At 42.9% G+C, this 25,217-nt stretch overlaps 1 protein-coding gene across 1 annotated transcript in view; it reads right to left on the bottom strand.

Moving 5' to 3' along the window:
- Positions 1–25,217, bottom strand: part of CAPN3 (calpain 3) — a 338,459-nt gene that overhangs the window by 217,287 nt on the left and 95,955 nt on the right. The window contains exon 2 of the mRNA XM_069638824.1: positions 4,787–4,856. Within this exon, the coding sequence (XP_069494925.1) occupies positions 4,787–4,856 (70 nt within the window). The remainder of the gene's footprint in view (positions 1–4,786; positions 4,857–25,217) is intronic.

The following is a 25,217-nucleotide window of genomic DNA, read 5'->3' as shown; positions in this document are numbered from 1 at the left end:
GAAGTGAGAAGTCTGCGTCAGCTACCCGGGAAGTTCAAACCAGGCAAAAGGAGCAAGAAGGCGAGACGTCGCCGAAGCTGAAGCAGCAAAGGAGCAAGCAGGTGATTGACTCCTACCAGAACCACCGAAGGATTGGCAGACCCGCACCTTTTATGAGGTGGACCACCAGGTCCAAACAGGAACTGTTCCTGAGTGGGGAGTAAGAGTGTGAGACATTGCTGATGCCGAAACAGCAGGGCTCGAGGGGCTACTGCGGGAAGCAGTCGTTCAGATCAGAAGGGATCCAGAGAGGCTGGCTAGAAGAACCACAAACCCGGAAAGAGCCAGTGACACATCCGTTTGAGAAACAGTTAACGGAAAAAGTGGGAAATACCATGGAGTGGAGTGGAGAACCAGGCATAGCCTCAGGGATTGAATCAGGGTCATGAGGCACTACTACTGCTCTTATACGCACTACTGTGGGTGCATGTCTTTGAATCTTCCCAGTGTTCCACTTGGGCTTTGTGGCATGTGCCATGTAATGTAAAGTGGTGATGTATAGTGCTACTGTGCAATTTTGGCAGCCTCATTGCACATGTCGCTATAGTGATCTGTAAGCTCTAGCATGGCATTTAAGATATCAGGGTCCATGTAAAGATTATGGACACCTCTGAAACAGGATTCTGAAGAGTCTGCATTAGTTTAGAGTGTGATTTATTTCTTATTTTTTGCAGAAATAATTTATCTTAAAGAATCATTTGCAACAATTCTCAGATACCGCAGATTCTTTTCTATGTGAGGACATCACCATGTCAGCATTTGCGGTGACGTCATCACGCTAAAGTGCAGGGTTGCCATCTTTAACATATTGAATTCAATATTGTGATCCAACTACACTGACATGAGACAGATATCTGCCACTCTTAAGTTCAATGTTAATGAGCCTTTCTGTTTTGATCTCAAATATTTAGTAACACATGCAAGTATGTAAACAAAAATGTGTCAATACATAAAACAATCTCTAAATGAGTCATAAAGCATGATGTGTGGAGACTGAATCTTTGTTTTAATTTGGTAGATCATAGATGTGAATGTTTCAGGACGGGGTCAACTAACTCAAAGGTACATGTACGTGCTGGATGGTATAATGGATACAGAAATTCATCATTTAGACCAAAAACCTCTGTAAAACAGTAACTCCAACACACGTCCTCGTAGATGTGGGCTTGTTGTAGGTTGGTGCTAAATTTAACCATGTTGATTACCCATCATAATATGTCATGCTCTGAAAGGCAATTTTCAAAATAATGTTGGACTAAAAGGGCATTGAGATGTCTGTGCCTTATTCTGGAGCGATGTTCCGAGATCTGTGTAGTTATTGGTCTCATGGTTTGCCCAACATATCTTTTGGCTCAGGGACACTCAATGCAATGGACAAATCTGCTACTATTGCAATCAGTCAATTCTCTATGGAACATTTTTGGTTTCCTACTTGGAAGTGCTAGACCTTTTTTCGTGAACTTGCATGTTGAACATTTCCCACAGGGACAGTGTCCTACTAGAGGACCTAGATTCCAAATTCCCCATTCCAATTTATCACACAGATTTTTGGATCTCTTTAGAGAAAATAGCATTAAGTCTAATAAAAGGCCAATATTTTGTAACTATCCTCTTAAGGTCTAGGGTATGCAGTCAGAAGGTGATCACACATGTCAGTCTATCAGTTGTTACCTTACCTTAGGGGGTAGTTGGGACTTCCCTAGGGGTATATCAAGCCATTTTCCTAGAATGACTTACTTCTTTGGGCATCCTCTTTTTCATAGTCGTGTGTCCCAGATTTGGGCATAGGTGTTGAAATCTGTCACAATGGTGCAGTTGCAACGTATCCTAAGAAATTGACCAAAGGGCAGGTTGTCTCTCAAATTACATGAATGGTGGCTCTTGTGGTGCAATAAGGTGTTTCTATCAGTAGGTTGTTATCTGAAGTGCACATGATGTACCATCAATATTTTTAATAGTTACAATGAGGACATTTTCTTTGATGAATTTGATGTTGTGGTTGCACGTGTTTAGCCAGTTTGAGAATGATTCCAACCTGTTGGCATCACCATTCCAAATTAAAAGGATGTTATTGATATACCTTTTCCAGATGTGTATGTGATCAATGTAGGGATTGTCATCAGAGAAGATGAAATGGTCTTCAAATTGGGCCATGTATAGGATAGCCAGATAGGGTGCAAATGCCGCTCCCATTGCTGTTCCACATGTCTGGATATAAAATGTGTCATTGAACTGAAAATAGTTTTCTAGCACAGTGGTTATGATGGTTTCAGTGGGTGCACTGTGTTCTATGCCACTTCGTGTTAGAGTTTGGCAAATGCACTCATCCTGTGGGCTGCTAGTGTATAAGGACTGTATGTTGCAATTGATCAGGTGTGGGGGGTCAGAAGAGGAGCTATTGCAACATCTTGGGGGAGCAAAGAAAACTTTGAATGTCTGATTGGGTGGAGACCATAGATTCTATTAACAGCTTTTCTACATACTCTGAATGCAGCCACTTTCCCCATAGGAAAGATCGCATAGCCTTGGATTTGCAACGTTTCCCATGCAGCAGAGTACATGACCTATACATGCGCTTTAGGCTAAACCAGCTGCACTCCGGTGTAAGAATAAAACATTGGAAGGGTTGTCATACACTTGGCACTTTGACAAGTTGTAGATTATGTGACACCACTGCCTCGAATGAAACCGTAAAACGTTGGGTCACTGTTTGTCCGAATTTTAATCCTTGTAGATTGCAGTTTTTTAAAGAAGATGAATTTACTAACAGTGATTATTCTATAAACTTCTTTTGGTCCAGTTTAATGTGGGGAGAAAATGTGTCTTATTTTAGCATTATGTCATTTTTACACATTTGTATTGGATCAATTCATATGAATTATGTTAGTTCATAAAGGAATTTGATGATTTGAAATGACTTTAATATATATATCTATGCATTTTGTTTAAGGTTTGTTAAAACCCAGAATCACAATACATTTTTTTTAAGTCTTTAACCAAAAACATGACATTTGTGTCCGGTTTTCATTTATGACCCCTCACAGACTATAAGCTTCTCCCGAGTGGTTGCACTGCACCCCTTATAGAATCTCATCTTGCACAACCTAGGTTTTCACCTGCATGCTAAATTGCTTCTGGCTGGGTGCATATTTTTAATGGTCGCTAGTTGTTTTATAGAAGCAAATTACTGCCTGTTAATTTACTTTGATGAAAATTACTTCCTTGTATTTTTTTTTTAAATGTGGTGGCCCCCCTTACCTCATCCTCCCTTTTCCACCCCCACGACTCCTCCTTCCCACCACTCCATTGCCCCTTAATACACATCTAAATATTTATGTTACACCGTTTTTGATGAGTGTACGCGAGCTGTGTTATTTTTGTCAGCTCTCACTTGCCAAGGTTTGCTGCCTGGCAAGCAGCAGGACAGGGAGCCAGAAACAAATACAGAAGAGCTGTGAGGCCCAGGCAAGCAGCAACAAAGAGACTGAGGAAACAAAGAGTCACTAAGAGGCAAGGAAGTAAAACAAAATGGAAAGAAATAGGTGAGAAGTGAGTGGCAAAAGCAAACAGCACAACATCAAGGAAGACAGAAACCAAGCAGAAGAAGGGACACACCAAACTCAGGAAATGGGCAGATAAATACAACAAAAGCCAACTAGCTTCAAAATCCCAATCTACTGACTGCACAGGCGGGGTTCACTGCCAAACAGTGCAAATAAAACAGGCACCAGACCGAGTAGCAAAAAAGGAATAGTGCATTAACTATACAATTCTGCATATTGTACAATTTATTTCTCATTTGAATGCACTGAAGATACAATGCACACAAATAAACGCACAACATCCGCACTTTAACAAAACCCAAATTAAATATGCAACCGAAATAATTTGCTACACTTATTGTAGTGCCTTTTTGTAATTTGGGCTTTTCGGTGGCACTTGCACCACTTAAATGCTGAAACTATTGCATTAGAGTATAGATAGGATGAAATGGCATATGAGGAGGGACAAAGCTTGTATGAGTTGTTTGGTTATTCACCCACTCATTGCCTGCCCATGGCCATGCTAATCCCTGTATAGCCATTCCAACTATGTTCCTGCCCCTCCTCACCCAGAGCACTCCCCCATGGGAACTCTTTCAGTTTGTGTCAAAGCCTTACCATCAAACATTGCACTCAAAGTACCTGCCAGTGTTTTCTCAAAGCTGTGTTCCGAGAGTTAATTGCTTAATTGGAGATGTAAACGCATTACTGATGTAAAATAAAATGTCATAAAGAGGTCGGACTTCAGTAACTCGATTGATAAGTACTCGGCATGTCCTTGACTGAAGTCCTGTTAAAAACAAGCATTGGCAAAGCCAACAGTTTGGGCTTGTGTGTCAGTATTAGGCATGGGCACTGCTATTAGATGCCCAGATACTCGCACCAGTTTGTACCCACTACCATCAAAGGCCAGTTAATACCACTACGGCTGTGCCTGGCAAGTGCCTTTGCCATGCCTACATGAAAGCCCAAACTGATGGCATTGTCAATTCTTGTTTAGTCTGGTCTTCAGATTGTGTGAACAGTACCAAACCAAAGTTCTACTGTAAAAGCACTTTGTCATTGTGAAACATATTGAGAAAAAAATAAACTTTCCAAGCAATCAGTTTCATGCGACAAGATATCAAAGAGTGATACACCACAAGTGAGGCACATGCATGGTTAGTGATAGACGGATCATCGAAGGAGGCAAAGCGGCTACGTACCGAGATCTCCTTGGCAAATATCCGTTCTGTTGGCTCCACCGAGGATAAATTGGGGATTCTCACAAATTTCCTGTGAAGAAAATTTATAATACTAAGAAACAAGGATCCGATGCTTTGGCATTTCAGAACAAGGGCAGTGTGTTGCAGAGGGCTGCAGCAGGGTAGATAAACAGTTCATTTGGTCAGTGCATTCGCAGTCCGGCATTGCTTTGCAGCAAACTCAGGGGCTCTGCTTTTCAATACTGTGCAAACTAGTTCTACGTTAAAAAGGCAGAAAATAAAATAACGAGGCAAAAATAACGAATTCTTTTTAGTCGAATTCCCAAATGTATTTATTTTTTGTTTTTTAAATTGGGGGGTCGAAAGCAAGGTGTCCGTGATCAACAACAACGAGAAAGGCACTTACACATGGATTGAGCTACAATGGATCTCAAATCCACCAAAATCCCAGGGATCAGGTTAGTGCCAACACGCAGGAAGTGACATAACATGACATTTGGCCCCTGATAAGATCATGGGAAGTGGCAACACAAAAAAACAATAAACATAAAATAACAAATTGCTGCTAAAGCAGACAAAACTCTATTATAGTTACCAATAGTATTTGAACTAAATTGCCGCCTTAATCTGGCCTGGGCGAAGTATGACAAGCTGGGAAGAGCAAAGTAGAGTAATGCTTCTCTTGGGCACTGATTTCATATGCCAGTGCCGCTGATTAGACAGGAATATTCAATGATATGTCAGGTAGCCATAGAGAGCACTCACTGTGACGTACCTTCAGCCAGATGCCGTCGTCCATTACGTAGACTGAGGTGGCAGTAAAGGCGTTGGGACGCGTTTCTAGTATGGCTCTTAGAGAGGTGGTGTGACTCCAAGAACATTCTTGTTGATAACCCATACAGGTTTAGTAGGGATGGACTGACCCATGGGGAACTCTGGACATTTCCTGGTGGGCATCTGCACCCTGGGCCTCTTTTGTGTGGCATTTCCACATTTTTTCATAGGATAAGGGTTTGGGCTTGCAGAAAATGAGTAATATTGGGCCACTTTGAAAATTGTTTCCAGGGCCTCTTTAGGTTTCCTGCAATTTCCTCTTTTGGATCCCAGTCTACCCCTGAGGTTTAGAAAAAAAATTAGGAACAATCGAACAGTGTGTAAATCTTCCTGTGCTGGTCAAAAAGTACAGATTTGCCAAGGTTGGGGGCTTAGTCCTGGAGTTGACGGACCCGAGCACTGTCTATAGATCCTTGTGTGGGAACCCCTCAACACGCTCGGTCTAGAGAATGCTCTACGAACTGTTCTAATTCAATTAAACAGGCTGCTAAAGGATTGGCTCACATTTGTCTGGGAGGATGAGATGATACTATCTGAGAGTAAAGTAGAGCTTTATTCTTCGTTTTATATGTCGAAATAATGTTTGATTAACTGCAACAAAATATTTGCCCAAGGCCGGGAAAAGGTTTCTCCCGCCCTCCTTTTATGCAAATGATGCTCTTTTATTAGCAAGAACTGCTAGAGACCTGTAGAGAGTAGTCTTTAAATCTATTACCCATAATGCAACAAAGAATCGCAGCCCTAATATTAACAGGTCAGCGTTAATGTGACTGGGGTCGAAATAACAGCAGAAACGATTTACCTAACGATTTAGGTGAATGGACGTAATGTTAAGGAGGAAACTGAGCATCATTAACTGGGCCTTTGACCTTGACCAGGAGCATGCAAGCAAATGATGGGATATTACAGTTCTTTAGGAAATTGCCAACAGGCACCCACGATGAAATTGTTCAATTTATAGAGCCAAACACACAGCATTATAAACTACTGTAGTGGGCTCTGGGGAATGCAATTCGCAAGGGATATTTCCCAGAAAAAAATGACTTTCTTTAAGCATTTGCTCTTAGTCCATATGTCCACCACTAAGGTGTTGGGCCATATGGCACTGGGGGTACCATCTGTTAATAAGATCTCAGCCAATGCTCTGCTGAAATTGTGACCATGGATTGGTCTTTATTTACTCACTGTGACTATGGATTGGTCATGTTTGTATCCAGGACACATTTATGAACTTTACCAACAAGGCTCGTCACCTCACCCAGTACGTAAACTCCTGAGAACCCTGGAGTTCGGCTCTCTGACAAACCATGTGCCAGGCTGCAGACAACAATTTAATTCAAAACTAAAACGGTGCGCAGGGGACCGGTTTTCCCAACCAAAACTCCAACCCTCCTGAAAACACATTTATGAACTGGTTTAACGCCAATGATTGAATTGACTATAGTCAGAAACACATGCACTTTTGCTCTGACTTCATGGGCTCCAATTCTATGGGTTGCTCACATGATACAATTCTATGTATGTACTAACTGACTGGTTTGAAGTTTTTTTTGTATACCATGTCTGTTTGCAACAGCATGTTCTCTGTATTATATGCATGTATATTCACTGTCTCACAATGCATTCAGCAATGTAAATATGCGTGTTTTCCTGTTATGTTTTAACATCTGTTCAAGATTAATTCATCAGAAGATATAAAAATACAAAAAAAGCAAAAATAGCGGCTACTAATTAAACCGTTTTACTTAGAACAGCACGTGCATAAGGGTCTATATATGTATGCTAGTGGAGTGAAATTAATATATTTGGCACTGCCCTGCTCTTTGTCCTGGTTCCCAGGGCCTTGGCAGGGTTCATCCATTGCTCAGGCTAACTTAGTCGTAGCCATCTTTTTTGGTGTAAGATACTGAAACTAGGAGTATGATGTAATTATACAAATGGGAAGACCAACCCCCACAGTTCTCTAACCTGCTGAAATTGTGGGGCAGGATCAGGGCAAACCTCATAGCATATGTAACTTGTCCAATTATATATGTTATTTTATATTCACATTTGTGCAGTGGTCGAAGTGTACGAAAAGAAGTAGTGGAACTATGTTCCCGGCTGGCCTGCCCTGCTCCCCACAAACCCCATCACTGCACCACCTCCCACACACAATCCAAACCCCAAACAAACACCTGCTATTTAAGGGAATGTTCAGTGCAGTGCACTGAAATGTAATCTTCAACTTCTTCCTACACTTATTTCGAAACAAGACCATTCCAGAACGGTTTCTTTTTAAAATAAAGTATAGGAACAGTGAAACTTAAAAATAAAAAAAAAGTATAGGAGCACTGCTCCCGACCGCTCCCGCCCACTTCGACCTCGGCACTTGTGGCAGTGGCAGCAGCCAATCCAGTGCTCAGCAACATGTGGAATCTGCAAGTAACACTATGACAAATCTAGGCAATTCATCCCTTCTTCCCAGGGGGGAGAAACCCCCATGAGGCTAGGGAGGTGAGTCTGCTAAGCAAGACCCTCCCTAGGTGTCAGGGAAAGAAGGACCTAACTGGGAAGGACTCCCTTCTATGGGACAAGGACTCCCATTCCTTCAAGGCATTCCCTAGGAAGACAACTATGTCCACCTATTAGGAGAGACCAATGTCATATCTGTTTTACATCCAGAAAATACTGACATTGCGGTAAGATCATTGGCTTATGGTAATACTGGCATTCCCTTGAACTCAGCAACTGACGAGGAGCAACATGCCCTTTGAAGTATGGCGGTGAGAATAAAGGAACGAAGAACTGATTGTAGTAGAAAGAAAACTACACAGAGGTGAGCCTCTGACGTACAGACGTAATGGAGGGGCAGAGCGGAGCTACACTGCGTAGCCAAAAAGGTAGCATAGAGAGGCGCAAAGAGAAGGTTAAGATTCAGGAAGGCTGGCGCCGACAAAGGAGATACAGCCAAATACGAGACTGGGATGGAAGGACCGTCTACTTGGGGGTGTATCCAAGCTGCAGTAATGGTGGGTCTGGGACCTGGAAAATTGTTCCGAGCCAAGACAGAACGGCTGAACAACTCCTCTCATTGAAACGAGATGGCCACAGAGACTGCCCGATTGGGCAGAAGTAGAGGAGTACGAGACAGGGACGGAAGGACTGTCTTATCTGGGGGCATGACGATGATGCAGCCGTGGTGGGTCTGGGACCTGGGAAACTATGCTGACGCCAGGACAGACTGGTGGGCCGAATACTCCTCTTGGATAGTGAAGACCGCAGACACTGTCAAAGCGGGCAGAAGCTCAAGCTTACGTGTCAGTGACACAGTGGGGAAGGATGAACAGCAACATTCGCGCTAGGATGCCATCCCGCTGGAGCACACCAGTAGGCATAGACGTATCAGGGTTGCCTGGGGTGGAGGGAGGGGAGTGTAAACAGCTAGAGAGAAAGAAACTGACAAGAAGGGTTTCGGGGCCATAGAAACCAGAGTATTGAATCTTGGCAAGAAGCATGTATGCAACCAGCGAGGTTAAGGATACTTGAAAGCCAGAGGGGCCTTCAGATAGAAGTGACATTGGTGCAATCATAAGGAGGAGGGAACATGGAGGGTTCAATCAACCTGTTCATAGAGAGACAGTTGTCAACTTTGATTCCTCTAGAAACTTGTAAAGCTGGTGTAAAAGGAATAAAGGAAGCATTTCTCCACGTAAAGTAGTGGATACTGTTGATTTCTATGGAGACTGGCCAAGGGGATGGCAAAGGAATAAAGGAAGACATTCCTCCATGTAACGAACTTGAGACACATGATTTATATAGAGGCTTACAAGTCTATCTGAAGAGGCTAACATTAGAGCTGAAAACACTTCTTTTCTGAACTATTTTTGCATGAGCTGAAAACCGTCTCCAGAAAGAGGTCCAAAGGGCAATTGGCCGGAAATAGCCTAAACTGATAGGCTGTTTTAGCTCTTATTTTTGTTGTTTTTTTCCACAGTGTTGGGGTCAGATAGCCATTAGGTTTGGACTGAGGCCTAATTATTTTGACGATGGACGAGCCCCCTTAGCTTAGTTTTGTAGGTAGGCAAAATCCCTGTTCGCAGTAGGGATAGATAGGCAATTTATTTTTAGTTTAATAAACACCCTTGAAATGTCATCCTTGAGTCAGACTCCTGATTTGCACCACCACTCATGCATCATCTCTGTCTTGGCATCTCCCGCAGATCTGCCATGTTCCTCTTCCACCGGTGCCCCAGTCTGTATTTATTCCTCCATGGCATCCTGCACCACCCACCTCCTACCCTCCCCCTCTTCCATTCCCCCACAAAACCTCTGTCCGCCTCCCACAGAGGCACCTAGCTCCACGTTCTAGCCTGGAAATAGTAGAGGAACTAGCTCACTTTACTTTTTCCCATGCCAGCCATCTTGTTTTGTGATTTATTTTTTTTATAGGAACTCAGTACATGCGAGATAGTGTTAGGTTAAGCTCAGAGTTTGGTAGTACAGACCCTCGCTGCATTCAGGCCTTCCTGGCTTGAGCTGGAGGGCTATTACCGGCCATGTAACCGCCAAACATGAGACGTAACAAAACATTCTGCTGCAGGGAGAGCCCACATGCTGATTCATATCAAGAAGAACCGAGCAGCCAATGACTGGAGTCCGTTCTGCAATGCTAGATTCTTCTGTAAAAAATACAAATACTCTCATACCACCCTCCATCTTTGGCATGTACCTCTCCATTAAATAAATGTTTACACATCTTGGGGTAGTCTTGGACAAAGAACTCACCCTCAAACCTCAGGCAAAAGGCCACTGTCCCAAATTAATAATTCACTTACTTCCCAAAGATGATCTGGAGAAGGTGAAAGGAGCCCCCCCATAAAAAAACCTGAACCAATGTAACGTGCTGTATGCAAGTTTCGCATAACCCCCAAATCACTATTTACAATTAGCCCAGAATGCAGCAGTCAGATTGCAAACGCCATGGCTACTGTTTCTGCTGAAGGAGCTTGTTCAATAAAGGATGGTCCACACAGCATTGAAGAACCTTTTTTTGGAAATGACTGGATCATTTTGCATATGTGTTTTAAATTCATTTAGAATTTTCTACTTCGTGGAACCAATAATAGCAGAACTTGTTCCCCAATTCTTACATGCATGTACTTTTCCTGAAAAGTGCAATTCAGGTTTTGTTGACCAGCATATGCAACATTACTATTCAACACCATTTGTTTACAATTGGCCATAATTTGAGTAGATGTTCTGATTATCAGCTGGCCAATTAATACATATTATCGATTGGAACAGCCTCCCTGAAACTTGAGGAGAACCATCTCCAGTTCCGGAAGCACCTCAAGACCTTCCTCTTTGCTTCCGCTTTCTCTCCTCCTCTCCCCTGCTTAACTCCTGACTGAAGCTATTCTGGTCACCTGGCTATCCTCTGATCTCGGGTCCAGGACCCTTCCCCCCCACCAGCTGCACACCTGCACTGCCTCGCGTGCAACCCTTGCACTTGGGTGCTGTTTCTTTATCCCTACAGTCCCCACCAGCTCTTGACACTTGATGTCTGCATTTACCCCAGCACTTGCCACAAGCAGGTCGCACTATCTCCTTGCCTCCCTCCGACTTGGGAAATCCACTTACTTTCTGCGTTGGGGGATTTGCTCAATGGTCTCCATAGCTGTCCGCTTTTCTGTATTGGATGCTAGCAGGTTTCACGTTCCATTCATCTTGGTGTTCTCTCACTGGTTTGCTCTAGGGTTGAGAGCAGAAGACCCAGTCCTCCCTCCGTTCCTGGTCTCATCTGCTGTTAGCGGGCTCCGGGCACACCATGTTTGATGCGTGGCCACGCCTTTAGGTAAGGTTTGCTTTGCATGATGAGCCAAATCGCGGGATTCAGTCACTTCTCCCAAGTGGGGAGCCTTTCCCTACGAGGCTAGGGAAGTGAGCCTGCTACACAATAACTGTCCCTAGGGGTAGAGGCAAGTGGTACCTCACTGGGAGAGACTCCCCCATGGGGAAAAGGACACCCATACTAATGAGGAACTCCCTAACCCGTCAATCTACAATTCCCTAGCCACACCTACCCGAAGAAAACATGAAGAGCAAGCTGATGTTTATTATTGTCATGTAGAAACCTTAAGTAAACATGAAAATCAATACGTGACTAATACCGAGACGAAGAACACCATGCAAGTAATACAAAGTACTCTTCTGTTATAGAAGGACTTTGATGCTCCGCCGGGGAAGTCCCACAGCAGCGTAATAAATCAGAGGAAGAGAGAAGCCTGGGAGTTTCAAGTCAGCTGCGTGAGGAAAGCTGAAGGACACAGGGATGTGCAGTTTCCAAGCCTGGAGGGAAGCTGGCGTGTGAACCCTACCCGGAAAAACTGTAGAGATCAGTGCTAGGGTTGCCACAAGCGCTACCAGTGGTAGCTATCTGTAGTGAATTGGGCCTTATTTCACTAACCACCTGGAAAATGATGGCCTCCTGTTCTCATTACGGGAACATTTTGTTAAATAAGAATAACCCAGACTCTATTTATCAGTTTGACCCACAAAACAGTATTCCATCAGCATTCATTACACGCTGCCACTCAGCGAGAGACTCTGAACTGTTTAGCGGGGGGCTTCTTTTTTTTCTTTTTTATTGTGATTTGGTTTACACTAAACCTTACACAAAAGTTGGAAATTAAAAGAATACAAGGTTCAATATAAAACATACATCATAAGAACACATACATTCAATTCACAAATGAAACATGCAAAATACAACAGATCCATCATCACCTCAGTGGTCTGCTGTCAATTAGGGCTTTGAACTTGTCCTTGGGAGTGTTCTATGCTCTGGACAATTCAGGGGAGTGAAGGCACGCTCTGCCCTCGTGCGTAGGTGTGACCATCATGCTCGTCCAACTTCATCCTTCCACATGACTGAAGACCACAAAATCGAGCCCCAGTGTATTTAAAATACTATTTTCTAATAGACCTCTGACGTCTTCCTTGTTTTCGTCCATGTCTTCTGAACAGGAGCTCTGTTCTTTCACACGATTTGTATCTAATGTCTGCTCACTGCAACCTGATAAAACCTTGGCTTCTTGGCTCATCCAATCTCGCCTTTCTGAGATTCAAATTGTAGTTCACTTGTTTTGTAACTGTGACACACTGGAAAAGAGGCCTTCTTTCTTCAGCCCAGCTCTGCTATAACACGTAGTGGAAACATCCATTCTTTATAAGATATATATATATATATATCTACAAAAAAAAAACGCAAACCCTAAAAAAATGACTATATATATATATATATATATATAGTCTGAAGAAATAAGAACAGATCTAATTACTCTATGTACCAAGTGGGCAAATGAAGGCTTATTGGAGGATGATCTGATTAAATTCCTCACTCCGGCATGCTACACTATACCCACGATCTACTTTCTCCCTAAAACACATAAATGCCTTACTCATCCCCCAGGTAGGCCGATTGTTACTCTGTGTGGCTCACTTTTGAACATCTGGCCCAATTTATCGACGAAACACTTCTTCCATTCGTATCAGTGTTACCATCCTACCTGAGGGATACTAAGGACTTTTTACAGCATGTGACAAATACACCTTGGGAGGAAGGTCTGTTAGCCACACTGGATGTAGTCTCTTTATACACGTCCATCAGTCACAGGGTTGGGATTAATGCATGCAAATATTATTTGGACACTCGCTCCCTTAATTATTTTGGGCACAGCTCTATGATTTTGGATATGCTTTTGTTTTGCCTGCAAAATAACATCTTTCTGTTTGAGGGTTCTTTTTTTCGACAAGTGAGGGGCACTGCCATGGGTAGCACCTTTGCACCATCGTATGCAAATCTCACGATGGGGTGGTGGGAGGCTACTTTCTTGTCAGACTTATTGCTATCTTCTTTTCCAACACAAATTGTTTCTTGGTGGCGGTATATTGATGATGTTTTTATTATTTGGAAAGGTTTGGAAAGTGATTGGTTGTTGTTTGTTAAAAGCATCAACAGTAATCAGGCCAATCTTGCCTTTACAGAATGTCATAGTCAGTCTGAGATTGTATATCTTGATGTCATTGTAATGATGGATAACTCAGGTCTTCACACGGCGCTTCATAAAAAAACCGACTAACACTGGCCTACCCCTTCATGCAAACAGCTGTCACCCGGTATCATGCAAAAAGTCCATTCCATATGGTGAATTCATTCGATATCGACGGAATTGCTCAAACATTGCCAGTTTTGATCATCACTGTGCATTGACAGCTAGGGATTTCCTGAAACAAGGGTATGATAGGAGAACTATTGAAATGGCCTATCTTTGAGCGCGTGGCATATCCAGAGACATACTTCTCTATAACTTTAACTCTAAAAATATTGCCAAAGATGACCTTAGATTCATCATCTCTTTTGACACTGCTTCCAACAACATACGTAAAATCATCGAAAAACATTGGCGTGTTCTCACCTTAGACAACGATTTGAAACCTATTCTGGCCAAACGCCCGACTCTGACATACAAACGTGTACCGTCCCTTAGAGATAAACTTGTGTCCAGTTTTCTACTTCCTGCTGGCAAGAATCAGTCCTCTACCACTTGGCTTCCAGTCTCTCCATTGGGGTTCACCAAATGTATGACGTGCAAAGCATGTGCCCATGCCACGGCACAGAAATCATTTGTTCATCCAGTCACTAAAACTCAGCAAAAGATCAAATTTGCTATTAATTGTGACACGACATTTGTCGTGTATGTGCTTTCATGCCCTTGCTCGAGATGGTATGTCGGTAGTACAACATGCAAACTGAAGCTTACAATCTTGCAACATCTGAGAACTATTAAGAACTCTGACCCGGCGTACCCAATGGACAAGCACTTTAAATCTGAACATGATAATAATTTGAAAATGTTAACTTTCTTTGCAGTGGCACATGTTCCTCCACATCCTAGGTGAGGTGGCCGTGTGTTAAAATTGAGACAGCTTGAAACCAGATTCATTCTGGATTTTGATACAAAGCATCCCAAAGGACATAATCTTGATGAGGAGATGTACACTTTCCTGGGCACTTGACATTCTGATTTCTTTCTGGTTTATTTAATTATGTGCTCTTCATACATTCATGTGATTTTCCTCTTGCCACTTTGGCTCTGATTTCCCTTTCCCATACCTTTTCTGTTCCTTTATTTGTATGTTCACTTTGGACTTTTTTCTTGTGTGTTTTGATGGGGGGTTCTTCCCAGTCTGGATTGATTAGTTTATATATATATTTTTTCATTGTTTTCCTTAACTTTATTTACTTTATGATTATCCCTTTTTTTTGCATATCTGGGGAGCGGTACACATTATATTATGTTTTACTCACTTTGAGGCTTATATGCAGTCCTCCTTGTATCTGTGATTCTTGCTCATGTTTACACACCGGTTTCGCCAGCCTTTTTTGCAGTCTATTCACGTGGGGTCATTTGGGGCTTTCATCTTACAATGCTGCTTGTCCTTGGGCAATTTTGTTAATGGTATTGGACCATTGAACCTGTTAGCTTGCTGCTTCCGCACTTGCACTTTAGTTCAGCCTCATTAGTTTGAGGCTGGACAGACACATTGTTGTCTGGCTGCTTTCTATGCACTTTAGTTGGGTAACTCCTCCGCACTTGCACTTTTGGACAAACAGTGTTTTATTAGCCGTTTTTACTGACCACCCCGGCTTAAACTCTGGCTGGCTTTTCCGTGTTGCATGAATGGGAATAGTTTAATTGAGGATTAATAAGATTAGGTTTTATCATTATCCCTGCGGTTTTAATAATTATATTGTGTTTCACATCTTATTAATTATATGTTTGGATGGTTTTAATTTTGAATAATTGTGATTCTTAGACATCATCAATATGGGGGAGTAGGTTGTTTTATATGTATATATACTGTTATGGATGCAAATTTTGCTAATTCTGTGATTATTTTTGATGGATTCATCAATTATATATACTTATTTGTTTTGTATTTGATTCAACATATCTACTGAACATTTTTGCATTGAACAGCTCCTCTCCCTCTGCCCTGTCAGGGGTGTGTTCTAGTGCTTATATTCATCTGCACTATATTTTTCCATGTATTCCACTCCTCTCTATAATGCCCGTCTTCTTTTCCTCCTATATCCTTTACTTTGCAATGTCACATACATAGCTGTAGGACTGCTTTTCTATTGTTTATATGTACCGGTTCATCCCTTCTCCCCTTACATGATCAAGCGCTGAGTTAACGCGAAACGCGTTGTTTTGCAGGCTGCTTACCATGCTTTTTTGTCTGTCTGCTTGTTGCTGTTTATGTGTTGTCAATCATTTTGCACAATGCAAATTTTATTAAAAAAAACAAAACATTAAAGACATCTGTTTTCTGGGCAGTGTCTTTGTAAGTTTTGTCCAGTATTTTGGAGTGCATTTTTTACGCCTGGCCCGCGGGTGTGCGGTTCACCTTCTCCTCATATATATATATGCAGCAATCTATTCACACTACTTAGCTAGCCTCAAGAATACTTCATCTGCTTGCGTTTCTTTGCATATGTACACATGTAAACTGACTTAACATCTTCATCAGTTCTGTAGCATACGTTTCTTCATCTTGAGCTCAAGATGCCACTTATCTTCGATACTTTCTTGATGCCTTATAGAATATCTGCATTCTCTAGTCTCTGCATCTCTTCTATGTATGTCAGCTTGGCTCTGTGTGACGTCACCATTCGTCTTGGCCATTGATTTGCTCTGCTTCTTCCGGGATTTCATTCAAATGGCCATCATACTGTCTCTTATGCAGGTATGGTTTTCGCAATGGGAACCTTACCTCCAGGATTCTCCTTGGTATTGGTATTTTCACTGGTACCGCACGTGTTCTCACACTCTGGTTCCCAACATATAGGCAATATGAGTGAAGTGGTTGAGGTGGGGGTACTTAACTCCTTCTCTACACTGCCCTCATAGCAGTTGGAGTTGAAAATCACCCCCCACTATAATCGAGTGGGTGAAGCCCTCAATAAACCAACCTTCAAACAATTGGGATAATCTTGAATGTAAAGATTTCATGGACTGTCTAGAAGGGTTCCAAAAGATGTTAAACAGAAATTGCTGAATGTTGGAACAGCTAGTTGAAATATCAGCTACCAATGAGGGAATAATTAGAATAGATCAACTCTGATCTGATTTGAAGAGAATTATCGATTGGAATGATCAAACCCCCACTAGGCCTGCCCCATTATGCCCCAACCGCCAAGCAAGAGTAAGTATGGTATCCCTGCAGATCACAAGGACTGGTCAACATGGTCTCCTATGACATACTATTACAATCCCTCAAAATATCAGAGGTACAAAAGGAACGATAAAAGTTCACCCAGCCACACACATTCCATGATAAACTCTTAATCAGGCGAGGGGGTTTAGGGTCGAGTTGGTACTTGTAGGAGCCCCATCAGTGATTTGAGTACCAATTCAACCCAGGACCAGTCTTGTTGATTGACATTAGGAGTAAAGAAAATAAAGTGGAATTGCCATTTGAAGTAACAGGGTTAGGAAAGCTATCCTGAGGTGATATAGACACACATGCCTTTGCATCTTCTTTCGATTTGATCAAGCAAGGTTTGAAATCCGGGGAAAGCACATTTTCTTTGTTCCCACACAATGGTGGAAGCAATTTCAGAGTGAAAATAACAGACCATACGGTTATTGTTTATCAAAGGCAGAGAAATCAAGTCTATGTCATCCGAATTAAGGGCTCGCAAAAGGGTAATCTGTTGAAAGATCCCCAAAATCTTGGTGTGATTCATCCGCGTTTGTTAATTATGGTTGGTGTTACTCTCCCATTCCAGCATTTTAAAAAGGTGTGGTCCGGGAATCCGTTTTTTGCTTGCCCACTCCCAAATTGAATTCAACAATTGCAACCCCTTGATTAGTGTGAGCCGTCTGGTTCAAAGATTGGGTATCCCCAATCTGGGTCTTAGATGATGAAATAAGAATGGGTTGACCCACGACTTGAGTCCCACTTTCTCGAGTCGTAATTTTTAGCACCAAACTGGAATCATTTGGAAGCTGAAGGAAGGAATTCATTTTCGCTTGATGACCCCTGGAGAATGTTTGAATAGTCTGGGTGTGAAGATTGTGAGGCTTGATAGGTGCAGTCAGGACATCGCCTGTTCCTGGAATTGTTAAGGGGCATGGATCTGTACCAATTTCCACAGTCTTTACTACTCTGCGATTTGCTTCGCGAGTCCTGCCAATACCTTCCTTAATTTTGACCAAACCATCACCAGCAGCATTCAATTCACTGGCCAAGTTATTCTGTGAATCCAAATCAATGATACTGTCATTGGCAGGCATCTGGTGTAGACATTTTAAAGAGCACCGTTTGGACTTTGTGGCTGGCATGTTTTTAGTTTTACTCCACTTTTTGTTGTTATTTGTTTCTGTTAGATGGTTTACTGGCATTACCCCCTTGAATCTGACAGCCCTACACCTCAGCTATTAAATTGCTCTCGATTATCTCTGGGGCATTCAATGATACGGCACAGAGGAAACAGGGGAAATCAAAAAGGACAGGTGAAGAACTTAGTCGTGAAGCAACCTGAACCATGACAGATGGAGTGTTTGGTGTCCGAGTAATGTGGATAGGATTGACAGCTGGAGCAACGTCCTCACCAACTGGTGGTAGAATATCATCACTGGCCGTAAAATCAGGTTGAACTAAACTAGCTTCCTTAGACAATTTAAAAATGTATGATTCCACTGCATGGAGTTTAGTTGCGTTTGAGGTTACAATGCCCTTAATGTTGTCATATAAACGAAGCAACGATTCCAGGACCAGATGAAGAGCTGAGATGGATGCGGGGCCCAACATATCAAACACTTGGGAGAATGTTGAATTGTCTTCGCATCTCAATATTTTTTGGTGTAAATTGATTGAAGTTGATACAATCCTCTTTGGAAAAGCCCTCCTGGGTCGGGATGGGCTCAAATAAGTCACTAGGTTTGGTTGTTACGAGATTTTAGCGAGAACGTTTTCACGCAACAAGTTAGAGACCTCCATGTCATTGCATAGCGGCAAAAAGGATTAATCAAGGATAGGGGACCTATCCATCATTTCAGATTGGGGGAGGTCAAAACCCACTGTTTGCAGCTGTTCAGGTATCAATTTTCCATACACTGGGGGGGTAGGGGGAGGCAGAAAAATTAGCCAACAGTCCATGGTGGCTGAAAGGGATTCTGATGCCAGTACTTGTGCATAAGTGATCATCTCAACATTATGCGGCGCTGTGGAACGCGCCTCAGGTTCACCAAGCTCACTCCCTGTAGCATTGTTCCTAGTGACAGAGGAAGCAGCACGGCATTAGCAGCAATTTCAATTACGCCAACTGGAGAGTCCGCTAGATGAACACTAGAATCCCCCGGCCGAGCCTTGCTACGTAGTAATTTCACCATGGTGTTCGTCGAAACAAGCAGCCACAGGTGCCGAACAGAGTCCCAAGAGCTAGAGTCAGACCTAACATTCCTCCTGGCGTTCAAGAGCTCCAAGGCAAACCCCTGCAGTCACTCTCGAAAAAAACTGCGTAATTCAGCAGCCAAGAAGAAGCACACCCAATCTCAGTGGGTAGGCATAGGATCCCTAGTTGGGGAACAATAACGGCAATAGTTTGACGCCACCGAGTGCGTCCTGCCTTATGTCATCCTTATATTCACAGTCTTCACGGTCAGCACGGACTGCGCAGACTGTAGAACCAACTCTGCACCAACAATGCGCTTATATTAAGTAAAGCAAGTGACTCCAGACATCACCCATATACTTAATACCAGAAGAGCGGAGCCGTTTAGGCCCAGCCTCCTTAAAGTGACTCTCCCAGTAGAGAGAAAAGGAGGCTGCTTCAAGAGACAAGCCACAGAGCACTTGCAAGCTGTGCTGTGTCCCGTAGCAGGCTCCGGTGCAGCTCAGGAAAAACACCCCCTCTAAGTAATGCTGCGAGGTGCACAAAGCGCTCACCACTGCGCTTGTCAAAGAGGGGACTAACAGAACTTTTGAGTAGTAGCTCTCACCTCACCTTCAGGTACCCCGTGCCTCGCTTTAATCTGGGGTGGCACAACTTCTGCACTTGTCTCGGCAGGTCCACTGCTGCCACCCGAGGTCCAGAACCAGGCGCCTCACACAACGCTGCAGTTGCTGGTTCCCTAGAATGCAGGGCTCCAGAGCAAGTATGGCTGCGCCATGTCCGCAAATTTCTTTAAAGGAAAGGCCCACAAGACGTGCAATGCCTTGCGTGTCAAGCCACACCGCAGAGGTAGCACTCGCTCTGTGACTTGCAAGAGCTTGCAGCCGCCTCCAACACAATCCGCGTTTACTCTGTCACTCCAACCAAACCACTTTGTCCACATTGGATTGGAGGAAGGAGCATAGCACTCATCTGCCAGAGTGTGACCTCTGGCGCTGCTGGCCTATTTGGAGGGTTGCTGGTTGGAGCCCAGGTGCATAGATCGAAGGGTCCATGGTTTCACAAGATCCAAGGTGGATTATTTTGGGGCGACTTGTGAGGGCCAGAGATGGGCTCCAATTGTGCTGTGTCCTTGTCCCTCCAGCCAGTGCGAGCCGATGTAGGTGCAAAAGTCACAAGATGGAGGCCCAGAGCAGGAAAAGTCTCACTTTATGAGTATTAGATAGATACTGGGTCTTGGCTTGAGTACACATTGTTCCAATGTAATTTCCCATAATAAGACATTGTGTGTAGGCACCTTATAAATATGCAATAAATAAATAATTAATATTGTACTAGCAACACATCTTGCATTTTTCTTGAATGGTCCACGTCGCAAAGATTACAATTTCCATAGGTTGCGATGATGCACATTTTTACAGTGGCCTGTCCCGAGCCCTTCTGTTCGCACAGTTGTCAATTTTCCATAATGCCCCTCGTCCTACTAGGAAACAAAAGGGGTGATGGCTGGAAGGTTTTGAATTAATCTGAACCTGTAGCATTGCTCTGGGCAACCCTCCAGACCCTCCTTCGCCTGCCAAGGCGTTGCAGAAAGAATGACTGTTTTTCTCCCCTTGCCCCCACCTCCTTGAGTGCTTTGAAACACTTGTCTTGTGTGTAGGCGCTATACAAATAAACATTACCATACCATAGCATACACACAGGGCACAAACTGTCGCAAAAGGCGCCCTTACAATATAATGTAATCCTCCTTCAAAAGTATTTAAACGTTTAGTAGTACAAAAGATACTTAATTTTAATAACTGCCAAAACATAATGTGAAGCAAATTAGACAATTCAGTATTCTAATGAGGAGTGCCATGCTTGAACACTTAAAATGTTATGCGGATGACTTATAAATAATTGTGTTCAATGTAATTCCGCAATACACCTTGAGCAGAGCATGCACATTTTGTCAGCAAACACAATAAAAAAGAATATTTAAATAAAATGCACCATGTGTCAGACTAGCCAGAAGACAACATTTTCCCTTATACACCACGAGTAAAGTTGTAGTTGACCTGCTGATGAGTTCCTTACTCTAGTCTTAGTATACAGTGCATTCAGCGTTTTTTTGCCCATCTGAAGGTCATCCCTGTACAGAACTGCTGCAAGCCCCTCAGTCGATAGAAACCTTTGAAGGTCACTAAAAGGTTGGTTGGACCTCTGAATACAGCGAAAGGATTCAGTCTTTCAAACACCATGTGGACAGACCGGCAATCCAATGATTCTATAAAAGACACATTGGGCGTAATTGTATAGTAAATGTTAATTGCATGCAGTGTGCCGCCGGTATTAGCGCGTATGTGCTGTCGGTTTTACTGCATGCAATTTTCCTCATTTACAAAGAGGGTTTTAAAACAAAAGCATAAGACCAGGAAAATGTGTTTACTCGCCAATTATCCCCTCCAATTTTTCCCTCCATCTTGTAAAAAAGTTAAATTATGCCTGTAGACTATGCTTTGCGGGAGGCATTAATTAATGGATTCCTACCACATCCACCTGCTCTTTGGCAGGTCCTAAATTCAGGCAGATTGCTTGGGAATCCTCTGGTTTACACCTAAAGGAAAAGCCCATGTAGGGTTAAACAAAGGGCGCTGATGAGACAAAGAAGGTCACCAGGGCAGAGATTTTATTTCCACTGGGTGCTCCTTTTCCACCTTGTCAGTTGATATCATTACACCTCTGCGAAAGGCTCTGCATAACACAGACCAACTCATGGCCAAGGAGCGGAATAAATACAGGTGAAAAATCAACATCTACAAACCCACACTTACACTAAGATCCACCAACGACATTCCGCCTCGAACACAAGCAATACTCAAAACAAAAATTTGGTGGATCAGCATTTTCGAGCATAGCAATGAAACTCTGGAACTCGCTCACAAAGTAAATACGAACAATACATGACCACCTCAAGTTCAGGAAATTATTAAAAACAAGGCTCTTCAATGCTCCAAGCTGAAGAAAACTTGAGAGCAACAAATAATCCACCTGCCACAACGCAAGAGATTTCCATGCTACTGGACCACTCGAATGTCAACCACGTCAGTAACAAGACTAAGCGAAAGGGCCAAACCATTGAAACAATCCCAACCGACCATACCACTAACTCTCTAACCCTCACCATATCCACTACATTAAATAACCGACTAGACACAAACTTCAGACACGAAACACTGAACTACACATACTAATCCATCGCTCCGCAACACCCAACACACACAGGAACATTTGCATACAACACACAATTGCCAACATACCAATCATAGCAGCACACAGTGACCGTTTTTTTCCAAACTAAAGCTACCAACAGCACATCAAAGCACTCTTGCACTTTTCCCTCTTAACCCCACTAACCCTCCGAATCCCCCTCCTTTCCAGGTCCGCCTGAGCACCTGGGGACCATCAAAAATGGCAGTGGTGTGCGGTACAAGTCCCAATAATAGCATAACATCTTGCGTACCTCATCTTCACACACTGCACATTGTAAAGCTGGCAGAGCAGGAAACGTTTTCACAAATACAACTAACTCTAAGAGACTGGTCGAAGTGGGCGGGAGAGGTTGGGAGTGCTGTTCCTCTACTTTTTTTTTTTTAATTAAGCTTTACTGTTCCTATACTTTATTTGAAAAATAAACTGTTCCGGAATGATTTCGTTTTAAAATAAAAGGTTAGGAAGAAGTTGAAACTTGCATTTTCAGTGCACTACACTGAACGTTCCCTTTAACAACAGGCGAAGGGTTTGTATTGTGTGTGGGAGGGGGCGTGGTGATGGAGTTTGTGGGGAGCAGGGGGCACGCCAGTAGGGACCATAGTTCCACTTCTTTTCGTACACTACGACCACCGACTCTAAGATTCACAATCCTATTCACACTGGATGCTCCGAAGCAACACCACCTAGAATCATTATCACAACTAGAAATACAAAAAGAACTTCAATCCCATGCCATCATTGAGCAATTACAATTTACCCACCAGACTATCAAAAGTATACATTTATAGACCTTTCAGAATTCAAAATTACAATGTCACTACTACTTCCTTCAACAGCCTGCATTTATGTCTGCGATCACAACATTGCATTGGAGGATTTTCTTCATTTGACTAAATGCGAGGTCACAGACATATTTGCTGGCTTTGTGCTATTAAATAAAATGCTAATAGCATGATAACCTACTTTCCAGAATGTATATTGCATGGATTCACAAAAATATAAAAAATACAACTTTTAAGCAGGGACGGGTCTCCTTGCCTGATTAAAATTAGGTTTTGCAAACAGTAGAACTTCACAACACTAGTTTAATCAAAATTCCTTGGTTAATATTTAATAACAATAATATAATTGAACAGACCAGGTCATGTCAGACTACTCCCACTTCTAAGTACTGTAATATGTATCATTATAAGCAAAGGATTTCACAGCTATTTGTTCCTGCCAGCATAATATAGCCTCACAGATGAGCGGACATTACAGAAAATGACCAGCCCCCCCAAGTTATGGCACTAGGCAAGCCAAAAGAAATCATTTGGCGATGGGCGATTATCCCAAGCTACAATGCCCCCCGCCCTTCGCCAAGGTCTATAAGGCTGTTATACACATTAATAGTTGCAATGCTTTTTTGGGTGATGGCGGTGAAGGAAAGCAAGCTAGTTTCATAGTAAAGCAAATAGAATAAAAGTGTAAGCAAATTAAATGTAGTTTTATTTTGTAGTAATTAACAAGGTTGTGTTTATAAAGTAAGTGTTTGTTTATTTATATTGCGCACCAGACCCGGGGGTATGCGGGCGCGAAGGCAGTAAGAGGATTGTTAAGCTTAGGTTACATGTTGCAAATAAACAGGGGTACAGCTATGGTTACAGTGCTGTAGACAAGTAGAGACAAAAGAACATCGGGTATGTACAGAAAATGTACAGTATGCAGATGTGACAAATATACAGAGCAGTTGAAAAGACAGAAAATGCATGAGATCTTAAATGAGGGTCGCGAGATGTTAGACATCATGAGCTTTCAACCATTGATCAGGTTAGATCTGAATTTCTGGTAGGGAAGGTCTTCTCTTAGATCGGTTGGAAGTGAATTCCACAGTTGAGCTGCTTTAACAGCGAAACTACTCCCGGCAGATTTAGTGAGTTTAAATCTCAGTACTAGTAGGAGGTTAGAGTTGGCTTTTCGTAGGGGACGGGCAGCTGTTTGTCTAGTGAATCTGTCTATTAGGTATTGCGGGGCTGCATGGTTAAGGCATTTGTGAGTGAGGGAGGCTGTTTTAAGTAGGATTTTATCTTTAGTAGAGAGCCAGTTGGTGGATCTCCTAAGGTCTGATATATGGGAATTTTTAGGGAAGTTGAGGGCGGCTCTCAGGGCATTATTTTGCATTGTTTGAATTTTAGAGGTGATGTATTTGTTACTGCCTATGTAGAGGGCGTTGCAATAATCTAATTTCGATAAGATTAATGCTCGTGCTAGGATGACGGAGTTATTAGGTGATAGGAATGGCTTAGCTGCTCTGATTAGCTTACATGTATAAGAGGTAGCTGAGGCCATGGCATTCACTTGTTTGTCAAATGAGAGCGTGGAACCTATGTAAAAACCGAGGGTTTTAACTACTTTGGCTACAGCGATGGTGTTGTTGTCAATTATGAAGGAGTCATATTTGGTGCCCAGTTTTTTTTATATTGAAGGCGGTGCCCAGGATGAGGAGTTCGGTTTTGTCATCATTCAGGCATAGACCGTGAGCGGCCATCCATGCCTGGATGATGAGGTAGACTCTGTTTACAAAGGCCAAATGCTTGTCATAATCTCCCGTCAACGGGATGAGGATCTGTGTATCGTCTGCATAATTAGTGTAGGTGATACCAAGACCGTCTAGATCATCGAAAAGGGGCTTTGTGAAGATGTTATAGAGAGTGGGCGATACGCAAGATCCTTGGGGCACTCCGCACGAGATGTGTGCGGGGTCCGCGGCTGCTAGGGGAGAGAATACTCGCATTGTCCTGTTGTCTAGGAATGACTGGATCCATGCAACTGCTTGCTGGGAGAAGCGGGCTGCCGAGACAAGGTGATTGCAAAGTATTGTATGGTCTACCAGGTCGAAGGCGGCAGAAAGGTCAA

The sequence above is a fragment of the Ambystoma mexicanum genome, chromosome 14, assembly GCF_040938575.1.
Source record: "Ambystoma mexicanum isolate Mex_15411 chromosome 14, UKY_AmexF1_1, whole genome shotgun sequence".
Classification (NCBI taxonomy): domain Eukaryota; kingdom Metazoa; phylum Chordata; class Amphibia; order Caudata; family Ambystomatidae; genus Ambystoma; species Ambystoma mexicanum.
This window is presented reverse-complemented; position numbering and strand designations above follow the sequence as displayed.